The sequence below is a fragment of the Desmodus rotundus genome, chromosome 12 (genome assembly GCF_022682495.2).
Source record: "Desmodus rotundus isolate HL8 chromosome 12, HLdesRot8A.1, whole genome shotgun sequence".
NCBI classification, from domain to species: Eukaryota; Metazoa; Chordata; class Mammalia; order Chiroptera; family Phyllostomidae; genus Desmodus; species Desmodus rotundus.
Window position 1 is genome coordinate 62536731 of NC_071398.1, and position 19640 is coordinate 62556370.

The 19640-nt window shown below is 53.5% G+C and overlaps 1 protein-coding gene across 2 annotated transcripts; it reads left to right on the forward strand.

Annotated features, from left to right (window-relative positions):
* Positions 1–3669: 3669 nt before the first annotated feature.
* On the forward strand, positions 3670–16859 carry WNT2B (Wnt family member 2B). Of its 2 annotated transcripts, none has more exons than XM_024570634.3 (5): positions 3670–4632; positions 10231–10451; positions 11505–11782; positions 12463–12727; positions 15877–16859. In XM_024570634.3, exons 1-5 carry the CDS (start codon positions 4445–4447, stop codon positions 16104–16106), a joined length of 1182 nt encoding a protein of 393 aa, XP_024426402.1. In that variant the 5' UTR covers positions 3670–4444; the 3' UTR covers positions 16107–16859. The 2 variants fall into 2 exon arrangements, with proteins under 2 accessions (XP_024426402.1, XP_053770643.1); XM_053914668.1 differs by having other exon boundaries at positions 3670–4361.
* The last annotated feature ends 2781 nt before the right edge of the window (positions 16860–19640 follow it).

Sequence of the window (19640 nt, forward strand, 5' to 3'; positions counted from 1 at the left end):
CTCCCCCAGCTCCCTCTCTTCCTTTTCCCGGGCCCCTTGGGGAGCAGTCTACCACTGTTTGGTCACTAGCTGGGAGGAAGGGCATCCCTGCCCTACCAAGCCCTCTTCCCCAGTTTGGGACTGGATTCTTCTTCCTTCCAAAGCCCTCTTGGCCTGGCCTCTTTGAGACACGTTCCATGCCTCGCCTGGGACCTCATAAATACCAAGGAGAGGCTGGTCAGGCTGTGTAGAAAACATAGATCCCCGCCCCACCCCCTTAAAATTCCCGGGGTTCTTCCCAAGCTCCTCTCTCTTCCCTAGACACCTGCATGGGGATGCTGGAAAGGGGGAGACAGGACAGGGGCTGGGCACAGGGCGGGGGTTGGGGGGAATCTCTGTGTGAAACTGGCCCCATTTCAAATGAGACTTGCCTCGGTTTGCAAAGGAATCTCAGGAAAGGCAGCTCAGGGCTCCTAGTGCAAGCAGCAGGAGCAGGAATTCCTTGACTCTCATCCAAACCTCCCCCCAGCCCCTTCTCAGCCTTCTCTCTGCTCATTAACATCCACACCACCTCCCACCCACTGGGAAAGAGAGAAGGTCATTGCAAAACGGGCAGGAAGGTAGGGGGTGGCCTCTGGGATGGGCAGGAAGGTGGGGGGCGGCCTCTGGGGTGGACAGGCCCGGTGGAGTAAGAGCTGTTTATCTGCACCCAAGCTCCTAGAGCTGATCTCCACGCCCCTCCAAGGGCCAGTAGAAACTCAAAATCGCTCAGTCACGTACAGCTGAGAATAGCATGAAAGAAGATGAATCCTAAGTCTAAGTGGCTCCACGGGGGAGCAAAGTATGAGATGGGGCATCGGGGCGAGAGGGCAGGAGGAAGGCCTGGCTCCGCAGGCTGGGTGAAAGCTGTCCTGCTGGAGGCGCAGAGCAGCAGCAACCTTGGGGGAGACGGTGCCTGGGGTTCCCTTCCAGGTCTCTGCTGACATCTGCAGCATGAGCCTCCAACAGCCGAGCCTGACGTGCCACCCTCAGGTGGCTCTATCGTATTTGCCAGAAAACACCCTTTCACTCCTCCAGTGTCATTTCAGACACCCTGGCCAGTGCTGGGCACACAGCAGGTGCTCGGTGAGTGCCTACAGGACTCCACGTGGGCACCTACAGACCAGAGTTTGACTCCCAAATCCGTGACTCTTGCCCTGTCCCCCATTACAGTGGAGCAGGGTGGGGATGGGAAGGAGGAGCAGGTCAGGCGCTAGTCACTAGCCCAGCCTCTGGCCTTGACCCTCTGCCTGGAAGTCCCACAGCAAGCCCTTGCGTGAGGAGCTGAACTCTCCAGTAATGTCTAGGACCTTAGGCTGGAAGTTTATTTTAAGATTGGAAGCTCCAAAGTGGCAGATCCCAGAAAACCTCTTCTCTGGCTCTGTATTTGTTCTCCAGTTAAGTGGCTGAGCACAGCTCTGCAGTCAGCTGGCTCCTGCAGCCTGGGTTTACTGCTGGGGAGCTGGGGACTCGAGAGGGGAGGGGAAGAAGAAGGCGTGAAGCCCCATCTTGGACTGTCCACTCTAGGACAGAGGTAGCCTGTGAGCTTTGGGGAGAAGTCTTGTCCCCTCACCCACGTTCCTTTTGAAGCTACTGATGTTTTGCCCCCCACACACACACCAACGCAGCTCAGCAAGATGCTTTAATAGTTGAGCATCTATGTGCTGTGCCAAGACACAGTCCCACTTGACTATAAAGACAGCTGAAGCCAAAGAAGGGGCCTCATAAGTGAGTTTGGGGCCCATGTGGGTGAGTCCACCCATGATTAGGGCTGATGTGATCATCTCCAGCTCCCCGCCCTGCAACCTCAGGCCCATATGCAGAAATAAACACAGGGCCAGAGTCACACCCAGGCCTAAGCACACAGGGGAGTCTGGGAGAGGCTGCTGGAGCTTGCAGACTGCTGCCCGGCATCAGGGTGGAACTGGCTGGGAGGAGGTGAAAGAGTGGTCCAAGGGAAAGGGCCGGGCCAGGAATGAGCCGAGGCCTACTCTTCTCCCACCTGCCCCTCTCACGAGAGCTCTACATAAAGTCCACCGCTTTTTCAAGAAATATAAGGGCCAACTGGAGCCTCCCAGACTGAGAAAAAGGACGGAAGGGCAGGGGAAGGGTCAGCCGGTTGGTCTCTGTTCAGCCCTCTCCCACTCCCATCCGACTCCAGTCGAGCTCCACTTCCCACCTTTCCCCTGAGGGTGGGCACCTTCTCCCCTGCACCACCTGCCCAGCTCTGCCACCTACCTGAACTCTGCTCCTCCACCCTGCCTTCCTCTGCTCCAGCGGGCGGGCCCCTTGCTAGCTCTGCACACCAGCCCACTCTCTAGGTCTGTGCCAGCTGTACCCTCAGCTTGGGCACTCTTCACCAGCCATCTCCCCGGACTGACCCCTGCCTCCATGGAGCCTTTGCTGGATCGTCCTAGTTACAAATCTATTTCTCCCACTTACGGTTTTCTTACATACTATGTTTTACTTATGATGTTTACTGTTTATTGTCGATCTTCTCCCAATAAATGGCAAACTCCATGAGGGCAGAGATGGTTGTGTTTTGCTTTGCTCACTGACAGTCCTCGGTGCTGGCACGGTCTGGCACATGACGGGAAGAAATAAATACTTGTTGAACTCATGGACGCACTCCGCCCCCTGACACAGAAAGTGAGGAGTAAAGGAGTAAGAGGTGGGAAGAGGGGATAAAGGTCCCTCGGAGCCCGTCTCCCCCAGCTGCCTCCGGGACGTCTGCGGCATCTCTGCAGCCAGCTGCGCCCTGTCCGCTCACACTCCCGCGTCTCTAACACCCCAAACAAGAACTGACAGTGAGTTAGGGGCTGAGGGGGGTGGGCGACTTCCACAGCGTTGTTTATGCCAGGGCTTTACAGTTTAGATAAATCGAGGGGAGAGGCCTGAAAGACACCGGAGGATGAGAGGCTAGGTGGGAGAAACTGAGGCTGGAGAAGGGGTTGGGGCCAGATTTCAGTCGAACCCCCAAAGTTGGAGACCCAGGGTTTTAAGAAGAGTTTTTACGTCTTTGTAAGGACCATTCTGCCTCCAGAGGCTTCACCTGCCAGCCCGGGAAGTGCGGGGCAAGGCTGAGCTGGGGAGGTGTGGCTCTGTGTGTGTGTGTGTGTGTGTGTGTGTGTGTGTGTGTGTGTTAGGGGAGACGAGGGAAGTCGCTTTCAGCAGTAACACCTCGCAACCCCTTCCCGATTTGCCACACCCCCGGGCGGCGTGCGGTGCGGGGAGGGAGAGCCGGAGCAGTGGGGAGGAGAAGGGTGGAACCGCGAAGGAGAGAAATGGCTCCGGGGCTTCCATTCTCTCGGCAGGACCCCCACCCCGGCCTCTGTTCGGGAAAGCCGCCCAGCTGTTTCTGATTCTTTCCTACTCGCAGCCCCGCCCCAGGGGGTGGGGGACCAAGGCACTGGGGAAGCCGCGGGGGACGAAGCTCTGCTGAGCCCGCGCTGTAACGGGCCGGGAGTCCGCATCCGGTCCGCAGGTGTGCCCCCTCTGTTTCGGCCACCGATTGCCGGTCCCCAGGCCGGAGGGAAGCAGCAGGGCCTGGTAGGCGGACGGAAGACAAGTCTAAAAGTTTTTTGGTGGGGTGGGAGTCGGAGGAACCGGGACAACGAGCCCTAAAGGAGAGGAGTCCTACCTGAAGCCGGCTGCCCAGGGCGCCCTGTTGGCACCGTTGAAAAGGGAGTAGAGATTCTCTCGCAGCTTCCCGATTCTGCCCCTTTCACAGGAGCGCAGGAACGGAGAGAGGACCGGAGGAAATGTGTGCGTCCCCCGTGCTCAGCTCCAGTGTCACTGTAGGTTAGCGGCCAGAGGGAAGTGTCTGCAAGCTCCTGCTCCGCGCTCCCGGCCGTCGCCCACGTTGGTTTGGGGTTGCCGGACGAAGGGCGCTAGGACCCGGTGGCGCGGTGTCGGATGGGACTGGGCGCTCTGGGCGCAGTGGGGCGCCGCTGCGCCCACCGCACCCAGCCGGAGCAGGTGGGGGAGCGGAGCGCCACAGTGCCCCGGCGTCGAGGGGCGGAGGCGGCCGCCACACCTAGGGCGCCGCGGAGGTCCCGGGCTGTGCGGGCGGAGCCGCCCTGAGGGCCGCGCGTGTCCCCAGCCTCGGCCCCGCCCCGCGCCGTCCAATGAGAGCCCGCGGCCGGAGGGGCTGTCCGCACACTCTACCCGCAGCCCCACTCCGCGGCGCCGACCCCCTGACACCGCACCCCGAGCTCCGAACGCCGCCGTCGGCTTCCAGACACAGCTCGCTGCGCCCCTCTCCGGGACCCTGCTCCCCGACTCCTGGAGCCCAGGCGTCCCTAGGTCCCCAGCCGACCGCGAGCCTATGGCCCCCCAGGGGGGTGAGTAGGAGCAGCCTGAGTACCCCCAGCCGGTGCCCCGTCCTCGCCCCTCCGGGCCGCGCGGCGGGAGTCTTTGGGGAGCTATGCTGAAGCCGGGTGGTGCGGAGGACGCCGCGCAGCTCCCCCCACGGCGCTCCCGCGCCCCTGTCCCCGCGCCCAGACCCGCGGCCCCCGACGGCTCTCGGGCTTCAGCCCGCCTAAGTCTTGCCTGCTTGCTGCTACTGCTGCTGCTGCTGCTGACGCTGCCGGCCCGCGTAGACACGTCCTGGTGGTGAGTGTGACTCGCAGGTTTGGGAGGGTGAGGCTCCGGGTCAGAGAGGCCGGAGGCGCCCGGAGGGAAGACGCCAGTCCCGGCACCCGCAGCTCAGGAGCCTAGGTCAGCGCTTCGACGGAGTCAGAGCCATTCCGGCAGGGGCTGTTCCCGAAGTTGCGGAGGGACGGGGGCAGCAGTGGGGGAGACAGAGGGGCGCCGCGCCTTCTCCTCCCGAGGAGGTGGGTGCGGGGTATTTGGAGCTAGGACGCCGGTGGCGGAGGCTTTCAGAGTCGCATGTGCTGCGTCCGTGCTTCGGCTCAGTCGTTTTAGGGCACAAGCTGCCTTCCGAGGTTCTCTCAGGGTGAGTTCAGAAAGCAATCACCTCTCTGCGGCCTTCCAACAAGAACGCCTCATCACCCCAGGTCGCCGCCCTGGGAGGTGGCGAAGGGGACGGCGCGCGAGGGTGGAAGCGCCCCGCTAGTCGCCAACCCAGCAACGCCGCGCGGCTTTGGTGAGGTTTAGAATAGGAACCGTGGCAACAACTGCCCCCTTGAACTCCCACCATTAAAACAAAACACTCGGGTTTGCATAATTTAGGCATCTGTCTCCGGCATCTGTTTTAAGGATGCTACTTGGAACCTTGAGATCCCCTCCCGGCTTCCTCTTTGTCCTCCCCGACGACCCTCTCGGTCCCCTCCGAGAACTAGGGGCTTATGGCGTCCCAAACCACCGAGGGCCTGTGCTCAGACTTCTCGCAGGCCCTAGACCCCAGACACTTCACCAGAGGGCAGAGGAGCCCCAAGGCACTGCACACCGACCAGATGCCTGCAAGGCCCCTGCGCCCAGTCCCTGGGCCGTGCTCGTCTTTTTGCTTCTGCGGAGCAGGGCAGGGGGAGAGTTGGCCTAAGAAAAGGCCCAGCCTTCTCACCTTCCTCTTCACCCCCCGGGCGAAGTGGTCTCTTGGACTGGACTGTTGCTCCTCTCTACCCACGCAGTGCCCCCTTCCTCTCTTCACTCTGCCCCTCCCCAGCCCTCCCCCACCCTATCGCCACCTTAGAGTGTGGTCTCTTCTCCCCTTGCGCCCTGTGGCTTTTCTCCTCTGGACTCGGAATTTTGGCTGAAAGGATAAGGGTAGCTGGCTGAGGGGCCAGCGAGCTTGGGCCGAAGATTCCTATCATTTCAAGATGCGTCTCTCGCTCGCCACCCCCAACCCCCCCACCCCCACCCCGTTTTCCTGTTTCAGAAAAATCTCTCTTTTGGATCTTTTTTATCTCTGCAGTGTTGGGGAAGGCGAAGAGGGGGGTTCTGGATGGGGGAGCAGGGAGGCCCATATCTTACATCTGGCTTGAAACATTCCTTTAGAAAGGGAAAGGGAAGAAGGGGGATGAGGAGAAAAGCCTTTCAAAGTTCAGAGTGAGCTCAAAGCCACCCTTTACCCTCAAGGGCTCAGTTTCGCTGGGGACATGCCTCTTCAGTGGCCCTGTAGAGAACGGGCGAACATCATTATCCACCCCAGATAGCAGCTTGCTTTTAGGGACTCTTGATTCCTTCTTGCCAGTTTGGGGGGCTGTCTTGGGGACAATGTGGTACTCAGGTGAGGACGTGTCAGTCAGCCTGGTAGTTTTAGCATGCTGGAGGTGGCTCCCGGAGACCCTTCTGGAGTTCTCCAGAGTCCCCATTCTGTCCTCTTGACTATTCTCTCCCCCTTTTCCTTGCACACTCTACTCCCCCCGCCCACGTGGTTCACATTAAGATTTTGGGAAAAAACACCCTGGGTGGGAGAGCTAGCTGGGGACGCAGGGGGTGAAGCAGGGATTCAGCAGCCCCTGCGAACTGGAGGAAGGCAGCAGCAGGGCCAGGGTGGGCAGTGAGTGCAGAGGCTGTTTCCATCTCCTGGCCTCTCGGCCCTTCCAGCTACAGGACCCAGGTGCCTGCCTCTGTGGGCAACCCTTCTGGGATAAAGTGGAAAGCTGCTCTCTACAGGCATGCCAGGCCCCCAAGGGCATTATCTCTTTCCCTTAGGGAGAAAACCAGCAAGGGTGGCATTCTGTACAACCCCCCAAGGAGACGCTGTGGATTCCGTGTGGGTCCGCGTTCCCCTCGGGAGCAGGTCAACGCTCTCCCCAGCACACAGTCTGCTCTTCCTCACAGCCCTTCCCTCCCTCTCCAGCCACGCCTTCCCTCTCCCACTATGTAACTGGAGGAGGGAATGATGGTCTCTTCATAGTCTACAACAAACAGAACAAGACACAGGGGCTCCTGGCATGTGCTTCCCTGCTCCGTTTTGCATTCTGCAGGGACTCGGCTGTAGGGAATCACAAGAGCTGGACCGTGTCATGGATTCGCCAAGGGAGAGGAACAGAGTGGTGTAACATTAACATCGGTGTTACCAACAGTAGCTGCCATTTAATGAGCCCTCACTAAGCTCCAGACACTAAGGCTAAACGCATATGCACATCACCTTCCTCAAACCCTCAAGTAGTCCAGTGTGGGGGATACTACTATTATCCCCATTTCACATATGAAGAAAGTGAGGGACAGGAAGGGAGTGGCCAGAAACAAGTTTGAAGTCAGATTGGCCTACTCCTGGCTAAGCCTCCCTTGCCCTTGGAATGGAAATGAGTGTGGACTTTGGAGTCAGATGTCCTTGGTTCACCTGGTTCTCCTCTGACTAGCTCTGATGGATAGAGCTGGGAATCATCACTTATTCTTCCTGAACCTCAGTTTCTTCACCTCTGACGTGGAGATCTTGAGATCCCTCTCTCCCCCCCGCCCTTTCTCGTAGGATTTTTGTGTAGAAAAATGTTTTATAAAATGTACAGTACCAGACAAATGATGCTGTATTAAGAGATTCCGGGAGGGTAATGGTTTTATCCCTGTGTTCAAAGCCCTGTTTGGGCTGGGCTGAACTGTGTACCCTAGGGAACTAGAAAAGGGGGAACTAAGAAGAGGCTCCCTGGCCTCATTAACAAGACGCAAACATAAACCATCTGCAGCTAGGCTGGCGATGTCCACAAGGAGTGACGCTGTCACTGAAGTGAAGTTTATGACTGGCTAAGGGGGAGAAGAGAGTTGGGGGTAAATCAGAGCGGTTAGGGTTTATTCAACAAGTAGTTATTAAGTACCTACTGTGCGCCACACACTGTTCTCGGCACTGGGGATACCGAAGTGAACAAAACAGACAAAAGTCCATGCCTTCACGGAGCAGTGCATCCAAATCAGCTGGGGATGTCAGGAAAGTGCAGATCCTGATTCGGTAGACCTGGCATGGGGCCTGAGGCGCTGCACTTCTAACAGATCCCCAGGTGATGCAAACACTGCTGTTCTGGGAACCACACTTTGAGTAGTGAGGGGCTAGAGTGATAGTAGGATATGAGTCACTTTGTCAAGGGCAGGGATAGTCAGAGTAGGTGAAGAAAATCATCCTGGGGTCAGAAGCTGGGAAGGAACTGAAAACTTCTGGATGGGTAAACAAAGCTAGACTCAGGGGCATCGCACCACTACCAGCCCTTAAACATCTTTGTGCCCCTAACAGCTGGGCTAAGTGCTTGGGACATGATAGGCATTTTGCAGGCATGTGTTGAACTGAGAAGGGAAGGAGCTGGGGCCCGGCTCAGGCTCAGGCTCACTGGTCAGCAGACATGCACCCTGTTCTGTAGAATCTTCAAGTAGCTACTTAGTGCGGTGGTAGGAGGAGAATCTTAATTATCTTCCCATCTTAGATACTGAACAGATGTTCCCACGCTCAGTAAGGATGTAACAAGGAGGACCAATGTGGGCTACAGCAGAATGGATTTAAGTCAGACCACAGGAAGGACTTTTTGCCAGAGTTTGGCCTGCCTCACTCCAGACTGTCTCATGAGGGCTGGATGACTGGTCTCCCATACCCATCCAACCCCCCTCTTCCCAAGCCCCAATAAAAAAAAACAAACACCCATCGCTTAGGGCAGTACTCGGGCTGCACTGGGGAAGCAGAATGGTGGTGAGACAGGGACGAGCTCCAGCTCCAACGGTCTTGAATCTCCAAACAAAGCACGGCGGCAGTGGGTGTAACTCATGGCTGTGCGTCAGGCGGCCCTTTCCGGCCTGGCCCAGCCTGGGGTGTTTATTTTGTTTGTTCCTGGAAGCTGCTGCCCTGATGGACAGTGCTGGGGACGCTGATTCCATGAGATTTCTCAGCCCTCTCACCCCTCCCCCGGGACAGATGGGCCCCATCAGCCCTGCTGAGGTCCAGGGGAGGCGAGCTTCAGCCCTCCCTGTGTTTGTTTTAGTTGGTATCACCAGTGGTGACCCAGTCTGTGGGTGAGGATGGGGTGTAGGAATGGGGGGAAGGGGGCACATCGAGCCTGGGGCAGTCTGGCTTTGCCCCATCACCCACTGGCCACCCTCCCTCTCCCCACCTACTTCTAGGCCCATTTGGGGCTCTTTCCCAAACCACAGGCTCATTCACACCCCAAACCAAAATCTTTCCTGTCTGTGGTAGCAACTGCCCTCTGTGGCCCCCACCTGTTGGGAAAAGGGGAGAGAAGGCATCCCTTGATGTGTTAAGACAGGAGAATGGAGAATTTCCAGCAAATCAAGGAAGGTGCTGGGGTATTGGAGAGATAAAAAGGGCGTGAGAAGTGGGTGAATTGGTCAGATCTCTTTTGGTGGCCTTGTGGGGAGAAAAAGTGATGATACAGTCCTCTCTTCTCTATGAAATGGTCTTCCTGAGGCTGGCGGTGGAGTCCAGGGCTAAGAGTGTTTAAATGAGGAGAAAACATTGCCTGGAGAAATTTGAGAATGACTCTAGCAGCCCACCCGTCTTTTAGTAGCCCACCCCCAATGACCTTCTTAAAATAGTTCATATTGGGCAAACTGGGGACTGGAATATGGGCAGTGTCACTGTCTTGCTCCATCTTGGCCTTGGGTTTCCCACAGCAACAGCCCTCTGCCCATGCAGGACATCCTGCCCAAAAGGCTGGGGAGAAGGATTGGAAAGAATCAAGACTCATTAGCTACAAAAGGCCACTGGCCTGGAAAGACAGCATAAGGGGAGGAGAGTTGGGAGTGGGGTCTTCCTCCCCAGACCTCAGGCTGGGAATGACAAGGGCTGTAAATGTTACTCAGAGTTGCCCTCTGTGTCTCTGCTCGCTGGCCCCTCCCGGTCTCCATCCTTCTTCCTCCAAACCATGTCTTCATGGACCAATCATGCAGGACATGCCTCTTACATGTGGGTATAAAAGTGTTATCTCAGACTCTCGTTTTGTTAGTTTATTTTTCCATGAGGCTCTTAATGTTTATTAAATAAACAGGCAATGGGTTTATGTGACATGCCCACAGTTTTTTGTGTATGTGACACATACCTGGCCTGCGTGCTGGGAGTGTGTGTCACTTTGGCCTTTGGCTGGGAAACTGGTGATGCTGGAGACCACTCAATTACTCTCTCTGCAACTATATAACTATTTCTCCAGAGTTTGTGGGGACTGGTTCTACCCGTCAGCCTCAGGGAATGTGGGCTGGGAAAGGGGAAGGAACCACTCCAAGGTCTGAATGCCAAAACTTTCCCCCCCTTAATCCTCTCCTGCTGCAGAAAAGGGGCCCAGATGCTCTGACAAGGCCATCTCCACCTTGCAGGTACATCGGGGCACTGGGGACCCGAGTGATCTGTGACAATATCCCGGGTTTGGTGAGCCGGCAGCGGCAGCTGTGCCAGCGTTACCCTGACATCATGCGCTCGGTGGGCGAGGGTGCCCGAGAATGGATCCGAGAGTGCCAGCACCAGTTCCGCCACCACCGCTGGAACTGCACCACCCTGGACCGGGACCACACTGTCTTTGGCCGCGTCATGCTCAGAAGTAGGCTCCTGTTCCACCCTACCCAGCTCCTCCTCCCTGTCCTGTGCTTGGGGTGCTGAGTGGATAGGGGAGGTGTGATCCCCTCTCCCTGTCCTATACACTACTTCATAATCAGAGAAATGGTTGTGGGCACAGCCCAGGATACAGTTGGGAACAGAACCTCAGGACTTTAGATGTGTAGCCAGGGGCCCCTCTAAGTCCCAGTGTTCTGGGATGATGGGACAAAGGAGCGGCACTCCTGAGTACCTCCCTCTTGCTTCTACCCTTTCCCATCCTTCCCCAGCCCGCAGTCTGTGGGTTTCCGTGCACTGCCAGGCTGAGGACCAGGTTCTCATCACCACAATCACTACCCTCACTCCAGTACTCCAGACACTACAGTAATGGGAGCAAGGGATAAACAGAAAGGTGATATGTAAATATTTGGAGAGTATGTGGTTTGGCACCAGCTCAGCAAAAAAAAAAAAAAAAAAAAAAAGCTAAGCAGAGCTAGATGACAGTAAACTAAGAGAAAGGGAATGAGATGGGAAACCAGAGGTGTCAGAGGGACAGGAGTGAGGATTCATCAGTCCTCGAAAGCAGGGAAGGAAGGAAGCAGGCAGGGGAAAGTAGCTGAGCTCTCCAAACATGCTGACCCCCCTGGGCTGGGGTCTCTGTTGTTGGGGAACTGTCCAGCAGAGTGGGCCTGAAAAGGCGTGGACTGGGGACAAAGGCAGGCGTAGCTGAGCCAGGGTTAGCACTCCGTAGGAGGTGACGGTTCACCCTGAAACTTCTTCATGGATGGATCCAGGGAGTTTGGAAGGAAGCAAGAGTACAGGTACAGGTCAACCCAGGAGGTCAGAAGTACAAAGAAGGGGACAGACAGTAGTGAGTGAGGGGTAGAGCAAGGGGTCAGATATTCTGGAGAATGCTCTTGGAAGGGAAGGGCAATTTAAATAAAGAAGGTGCTTGGGCTGCTCTAGGAAAGAAAAAAAGAAGAGAAATTTCACAGTCAGGGGTTCCGTGGGCTGAAGAAGGGGACCTTCCTGAGACACATTTCCACCCCCCTCTCTCTAGGTAGCAGGGAGGCAGCATTTGTGTATGCCATCTCATCAGCCGGGGTGGTCCACGCTATCACCCGTGCCTGCAGCCAGGGTGAACTGAGTGTGTGCAGCTGTGACCCCTATACCCGTGGCAGACACCATGACCAACGTGGGGACTTTGACTGGGGTGGCTGCAGTGACAACATCCACTACGGTGTTCGCTTTGCCAAGGCCTTCGTGGATGCCAAGGAGAAGAGGCTCAAGGATGCCCGGGCCCTCATGAACTTACATAACAACCGCTGCGGTCGCACAGTCAGTATTCATGGCTGTGCCTGTGCCTTCCTGTGTGCTGCGGGTGACCGTGTGTGTGCTCATGGGCTAAATGTGAATGTGGAAGTGCTGAGGGCTTCTGGGTTCCTTCCAAGCACCCCAACCCCTGGGACAGGAGCAATAAATGCAAGGGAGCTTGGGAATGCCTACGTTCAGCCAGATGCATAGTCTTCATGAGGTGGAAAGTAGGGACAGGTGGAGAAAAGGAGGGAAATACCTCTTTAAGAAGGAAAAAGTGTGCTTCCATAAAGACTGGAGAGGGTGAGGGCTTGTTCCAGTCAGCTCACTGGCATCTGAGCACCTCCTATGTGCCTTGCCTATGCTGGAAAATGACATGCTACAGAAGCAGAGGGCATGGTACCTTGAACTCCAACATACACAATGTGCGAGCATACTGTAATCATGAACAGAATTCTGTGGCCCTACAGTTCAAACAGCCTATCATGAAAAGGAGAGCATTGTGGATCCAGGAAAGCTTCCTGGAAGAAGAGGTTCTTGAATTTGATCAGGAAGAATGGGTGGGATCTGATGGGGGAAGGAACAACCAATGGCCAGCCAAGACCAGGTCCTGCAGATCTCAGAGCACTAGTGTTTTTAGTTTGAGGGATGACTAAAGTGCCCTGCCTGGCTGCCTCTCCCTTACCTGCCTCCCTCCCTCCTAGGCTGTGAGGCGGTTTCTGAAGCTGGAGTGTAAGTGCCATGGTGTGAGTGGCTCCTGTACTCTGCGCACCTGCTGGCGTGCACTTTCAGACTTCCGTCGCACGGGTGATTACCTGCGGCGGCGCTATGATGGGGCTGTGCAGGTGACAGCCACACAGGACGGTGCCAACTTCACAGCAGCCCGCCAAGGCTATCGCCGTGCCACCCGGACTGACCTCGTCTACTTTGACAACTCCCCAGACTACTGTGTCTTGGACAAGGCTGCAGGTGAGTAGGGAAAGGGGGGGGGGGGGCGGGTACATGGAGACCTAGTGCCAGCACCCCTGAGTAGTCACGGTTTGTTCATCCTCAGGAGTTAGGGAGGGGATGCTGTGGGAAGAGTCAGTCTCCTGACATGAAAACCTTGGAAGGAGATCGAGGATTGATGACTCGGCCTGCCAGCCAGTGATGCCCAAGGCAGAGAGGGGAGGACGCTCAGCTCCTGCAGGCCTGAGGTCCGCATGATATACAGAAGTGAGACACTGCTCTGTGACTGTTAAATGAGTCACCTGTTCTCAGTACCAAGCAATGTGTGGGCTACACAGAAGCCTAAGATGCAGCCCTAAGTCTCTGGCTTTTTACAATCTAGCTAAGAAGTGAGATGTAACAGGTAGGCAGATGCAACTGCAAAAGAGAGATAACTAGAGAGATTGAGAAGCTGATTTGAAAACGTGGAATGTAAGCCATTGCTTGAAGTGTGGGGATTATCTGGATAGCTGGAAGGAACAGGCAGATGATGTTGTCTACACAGAAGCAGAATGGTAGGTGGTACATGATCGGTTCCAGGAACAGGGAGCAGATTAATCTGACTGAGTGAAGATTTCCGATAAGGGAGATTAGAAGTAGAAGGGTTGGTTGGGATCAGACCACAAATGACCTTGAAAGGCTTTATCAGTGTGCTGCCATTGAACACTTAATGTGGAGTTGGGGAAACAAGGAAAGAGGAGCTTCATACCAAGGCCAGCCACTGACAGGAAGCAGCCAGTATCTGTGACAGGTATTTGTGGTGGAGTTCTTGGGGATGCTGAAGGTGATATGGTATTACCCCAAGGAATGAAGTTGCCATCTTGGGTCAGACTTCAGGTTCAGACAGGGGAAACTAGGAACAACATGCAGTGCCCCAAACGGCCCTTCCCCTGGCGACCGTCCTGGACTCCCACGCTCAGACTCAGCAGTCAGGACTTGGGTGAGGTGGAATAAAAAACCTCAGCGGTCTTCGGTACTGTTTTCTTTTTTCTTTTAAAGATTTTATTTATTTACTTTTAGAGAGAGGGGAAGGGAGGGAGAAAGAGAGAAAGAAACATTGATCAGTTGCCTCTCATACACACCCCAATGGGGAACCGAACCCACAACCCAGGCACCTGCCCTGACAGGAAATCAAACGGGTGACGTTTCACTGTGCGGGATGATGCCCAATCAACTGAGTGAGCCACACTGGTCAGGGCTTTGGTACTGTGTTTTCAACCATCACTGTCATTGCTGGACAGTCAAGTGGTTCAGAGCAAACCTGGGCACAGAACCAGGGTGGGGCTTTACCCACATAACAGAGAAAACAGCCTGTGTACTTCAAAGGGTGCCGAGACAAAAAGATTGAGGGAGCCCATCTGATTCCCCCAGTGATTTCCTGTGATAGAACTGAGAGGACTAGTTTCCAAATGCCTGGAAATCATTCCATCACATTCCAGGTGTAGGCCTATGCTAGCTAGCAACCACACCTAAGATGCCCCTTTGGGAAAGGATCTTTGGAATTAGGAGGGAGGTGAGTCATATATGTGTTTTCTCAGAGGCATAAAATTAAGTCTCATAAAACCCAAAGTGGGGCCTGGAATTCAAAGGGTCCAAGTCATCCCGAAGGGAATATGGAGCCAGGAATTCCCTTCAAAGCAGTACTGTCCAACTGAACCTTCTGTGATGACAGAAATGTTCTACATCTGTGCTCTCTACCACAGTAGCCACTGAGCTACATGTGATTACTGAGCATTTGAAATACAGCCAGTGTGACTGAGGAATTAAGGTTTAAAATTTATTTAACTTTACTTATTGAAAATCTAAGTGACCATATTTGGCCAGTGGCTACTACACTGGATATCTCAGCTGCAGAGGATAGAAGAGACTTCTCGTGCACATGAAGGACTTAAGACCCAACTCTTGCAGTTAGGAGAACAGCATATATAGAAGACCTAGTCGGCCACACCCTGGAGCCGTGGTTTTCTGACATTTTAAATTATATATTCCTATCATTTAAAAAATTCCAGCATGCACCTCTCTTATGTGTACATTTACTTACAAATTATATCTAGGTTCTGCTGTACTAATATGTACATTATAAAACACAATAGCCCTGGCTGGTGTGGCTCAGCGGATTGAGTGCCAGCCTGCAAACCAAAGCGTTTTGGGTTCAATTCCTCATCAGGGCACATGCCTGGTTACGGGCCAGGTCCCCAGTAGTGGGTGCTCGAGGCAACCACGCATTGCTGTTTCTCTCCCATTCTTTCTCCCTCCCCTCCCTTCTCTCTAAAAATAAATAAATATTTAAAATAAACACTATACAGAATAGGTATTTTTGAATTGATAGATTAAAAAGCAAATACAGAAGTTATATAGCATTTTCCTCCCATATCCCAGTGGAATGTGCAGACTCCTGCTATAAAAATCAGTTAATTTATTCCTCTTCCTGAACTCCCAGGCTAGCTACTTTCCCATCTCTGGGAGAAGGTTGGAGAAGATACTGTCTAGGATCTATCCCATCCAAAATTCTATCATTTTATGATCTGGTGACAGGATCTCCTTTGCTAAAACCAGTGAGAAAGAGGTCCTGAGCATTTTCTGTGCATGGGGAAACCATCATTCCAGCTCTTCCAGAGTTCCCACTGCGAGGGTAAGGCAAGGGATATTCTTCAGGAATTCCGTGGGGGTATGCCTCCCCCCAGTCAAGAGACTCAGTTCACCTCCTGGTTTGAATAGAGATTGTAGCGATAACGTAACAGTCCACTGAGTTAGATGCTATTATTATGCCTATTTTCATATGAGAAAACTAAAGCTCAGAGGGATGAACTGACTTGCAAATCACATAGCTAAAAAGTGGCAGGCGCAGGCTTTAAACTTAGACACTCTGACACCAGGCCCATGTTTTTCACAGCCACACTATACTACTTCCCTGTGTAGTGCAACTTCCCTGTCTCTGGGCAGCCCCTGTGGTAGGAGGAAACCGGCCTGGGGTGGAGGGCCAGGAGAGGATGATCAGGCTGGCCAGAGGGGTATTTTCAGGAGAAGAGATTCCTCGGGGTTTCCTGGTAAGGATGCAGGTAAGGGAACTTGGAGCCGCTGGAGTGAGTAAGTGCCAACTTGGTTCTCACTCTTTCTCTTCCCCAACCCAGGTTCCCTGGGCACTGCAGGCCGTGTCTGCAGCAAGACATCGAAAGGGACAGATGGTTGTGAAATCATGTGCTGTGGCCGAGGCTATGACACAACTCGAGTCACCCGGGTCACCCAGTGTGAGTGCAAATTCCACTGGTGCTGTGCTGTGCGGTGCAAGGAGTGCAGAAACACTGTGGACATCCACACCTGCAAGGCCCCCAAGAAGGCAGAGTGGCTGGACCAGACCTGAAATATAAATACCTCACTCATCCCTCCACTTCAAACCTCCTGACTCGAAAGCACAAGATCTTTGCATGCACACCTTCCTCCACCCTCAACCCTGGGATGCTATAGCTTCTATTTAAGGACTTGGAGCATAATCCGGAGGGACTCTGGTGTCCGGGCTGGTTCCTGAGCCCTGGGAAGGAGTTGATAGGGCATGTGAGAAACTGAGCGGCTCTGACTGCCCGCTCTGGAGGTCAGAAGGGGTCTTCAGAGCGAATGAGTTGCACCGAAGCACGCAGTCAAGGCTCATGTTTCTTGTCCCCTGCACTGGCTTCCTGACACTTGTGTGTGTGCATGAGGAAGGGTACCTGGAGAGTGCTTCCTTTCGTTCCTACCTGGCTGGGGTGGATGGGACAGAGATGAAACCGCGTCTCTCTTCCCTGGGTCAGTTTGAGCAGACTGCCTGGGACCCCAAAAGAAACTCTTAGGCTGCAACATTCTTCCATTATTGAGAGTTAGATGAGAGTTACCCACAGTGGACAAGGTTCCATTCATATGCTCATATGTTTATCAACTGCTGTGTTTTGTAAGGGGAAAAAATTATATAACTGTACAAACATACATTCTCTTCCAGTCTCTCCCCCCTTTTCATTCTGTATCGGACAGCACATGCCCTTTTGCTCACTGGCTGCCTGTTCAAAGTGAGGGCGTGCCGTGGTACCCATGCCTGCCAGATCATTAGAGTACCTGGAAACGTCCTGAGGAAGCGGAATTTAGTCAGTCTGCCTAGGCCTTGGGATTTTATTTTTTAAACTCGCCATGCATTATCCTGGTGGTCAGCAGGTTGAGGGAACATGGAGAAGAAGATGTACGGCGCGTGGAGGCAGGAGCGGGCACAGTCCTGATCTCAAGGGCCCACCCGAGGCGCCAGTGCACGGTAGGCAGGCAGAGGTCTCTTGCTCTGGGAGTTTGCAGGAGAGGATCCTCGCCTCTGAGGCTGGGAGTGGGATCCAGTGACTACAGAGGGAAGGAGAACGGGGCCTTGGGGCCAAAGTGGTAAACGGCTTAGAAAGCAGCCTTTCCCCATTTATTCAACAAATCTTTGTTTAGTGACTCTCCCAGTCCTGGTGATCATCCTTGTTCATTCCGTATTGGGCTTCAATGGGGAGTTGCTTTTACACTACTACCCGCTGCCTAACTCAGCTTGCAGTAGCCGAGTCTCTAGAGAGAGCAGACAGTCAGCAAGAGGGTATGACACGGAGCCCCAAAAACTGTGATGTCCTATTTTTATGTGATTTGAACAGTGGTTATCACTTGCCTGCTGATATTTTAAAGGAGCAGAGTAGTGTAGAAATTTACAGTTATGACAGACATGGGTTGGAATCACAGCTGTTTTTGATATTTTTAAGCAAGATACTCGAATTCTCTGAGCCACTATCTTCTCATCTGTAAAATGATGGTATGAAACTATCTTAGATACTGAGTTTTAATTATGCCTCGAACTCCAGCCAACAGACACTCTACCAAAGCCCCTAACTGGCCTAGCCCATCAAGACTTACTTCAGAACAATAAAGTATTGACAGCAGGCTGTGGATTAGGGAGCCTACACAAGGAATTCTGAACATAGCTGTGCCCCCCTTCCCAAGTTCCTCTCCAACATCCCTTGGGGTCCTTGCATGTTTGTGGAACAGCTTCACTCGGCACAGGCAGCAGAAGGGAGCCATAGCTCTGGGCCATGGGGGCAGATTTATTTGGATGATAGGACTAATATTTGTGTAACCTGCTGAGACCTGTGTGGGAGAGTTTGGGGTGGTTTTTCTTTTGGCGAGGGGATTTGCTCCGATTTCACATCCATTAACACAAAACATGAGCTAGTCAGGGCCCTTGTGGTCTGCGGTGAGGGGATTCCTGTGGAGAAATAGGACTGAGTGAGTCAGGCCAGGGGAATGTCTTCCTTGTGGAGTGGAGTCAACTGGATAACTGATGAGCCAATGGTGGGATTAGGGAGGGGGAGATGGGGGGCGGGGGAAGAGAAGAGCTTCTGACATCTAGAGCTGGGATTAAGAGGAGGAAAGCCCTAGGGTAGTGGGAAGGTAAGAGGGTTAGAGTCCGTCTGAACTCAAGAATAGAGTTAACTGAGTTTACAAAAGGGTGCCGTCTTGTGTGCTGGGCTCTTGTGTGCTGGGCGCCTGGGAGGGCCTCAGGTCCCAGCTAACCGTGATCTCACAAAGACATCCACCCCACCGCATGAATGATAGCATAGACCTCCCATGGGAAATCAACCTGAGTTCAATCTACCTGTGCTCTAGCATCCATCCTTTTTTGGTTCTTACCTCGGGAAGGAAGTGGGCCTCTTCTGGCATCTAACACTGCTCTGGGCTTTTCTCTAGGGTCCAAATTCTAATTCATAAAGACCCAAGTTTTGTGTTTTCCTATATCTGGTTAAGAGATGAGTGAGCTGTCCAGAGACTGAGAGGTTTGAAAAGTGAGGTGGACAGGGAGGGACAAGAGGTCCACGTAAGCCCCACCACAGAGGTTATGTGGCTCCAAGAAGGAATGATGGCCAAGCAATTAAGTTTTCCTCTTACTCTTTAGCTTGCCTCTGCATTCCGATTGGCTTTAGACGACTGGTGTCCATTCTGTGCTATACAAACAGAAACTAATTTATTTGGAACAAGCAGCAAAATGAGAACTTTATTTGGTGTAGTCAGGGCTCCACTTAGTTCTGCTGATACTCACTCAGTGTGTCTAATAGCTCCCTCTTGCCGCCCTCCCCTACTCAACAGAGGTCTGTCCCTCAAACCAGCAGTCCCTTAGCCCCTCTCCTCTCTTCCAGTCCTTCCTATGGGTCCTCTTTTCTTTTAACTTTTAATGTTTGGGTATGATGTAGGCAGAAAGTGCTATTTGGATACAAAGTTAACTGAAGAGACATTATCCTTTAAGGATCTTGGAATCTTTTTTTTTTTTTTTAGATTTTATTTATGTTTTAGAGAGCGGGAAAGGGAGGGAGAAAGAGAGGGGGAGAAACATCAATGTGTGGTTGCCTCCTGTGTGCCCCCCACTGGAGACCGGGCCCAAAACCCAGGCATGTGCTCCAACTGGGAATCGAATGGCCCTTTGGTTCACAGGCCTGCATTCAATCTACTGAGCCACACCAGCCAGGGCAAAGATCTTGGAATCTTTTAGAGAAGGCATGTGACTGAAGTATCTCAGCTGTACAACCTGTAACCAGCTTCTCTTATGTAAAAGTAAGGATGCCAGCCTTAACTGCATCCTGAAGGTAAGGGCCAAACTGTGTCATTGCCAACCTTGAGTAACAGCACTAATCCGTACTCTTCCTTAGAGTGATGTTGGAAAAATGCAACCAGGGATTTGGGATTATTTTAAAGAATCAAATGTTGCCTGGCCCTGAGGGTCTGTTTGCAAAAAGCCTTATAGGTCTGACTCATGACCACTCACTGCCTCATTTCTCTTCCTCCCTTTTGCAGAGAGTAATTTCTTCCCCTTTCTCTCACCTCCCTCAGCAAGAACACCAACCACTAAGTCCTTGCCAAATTC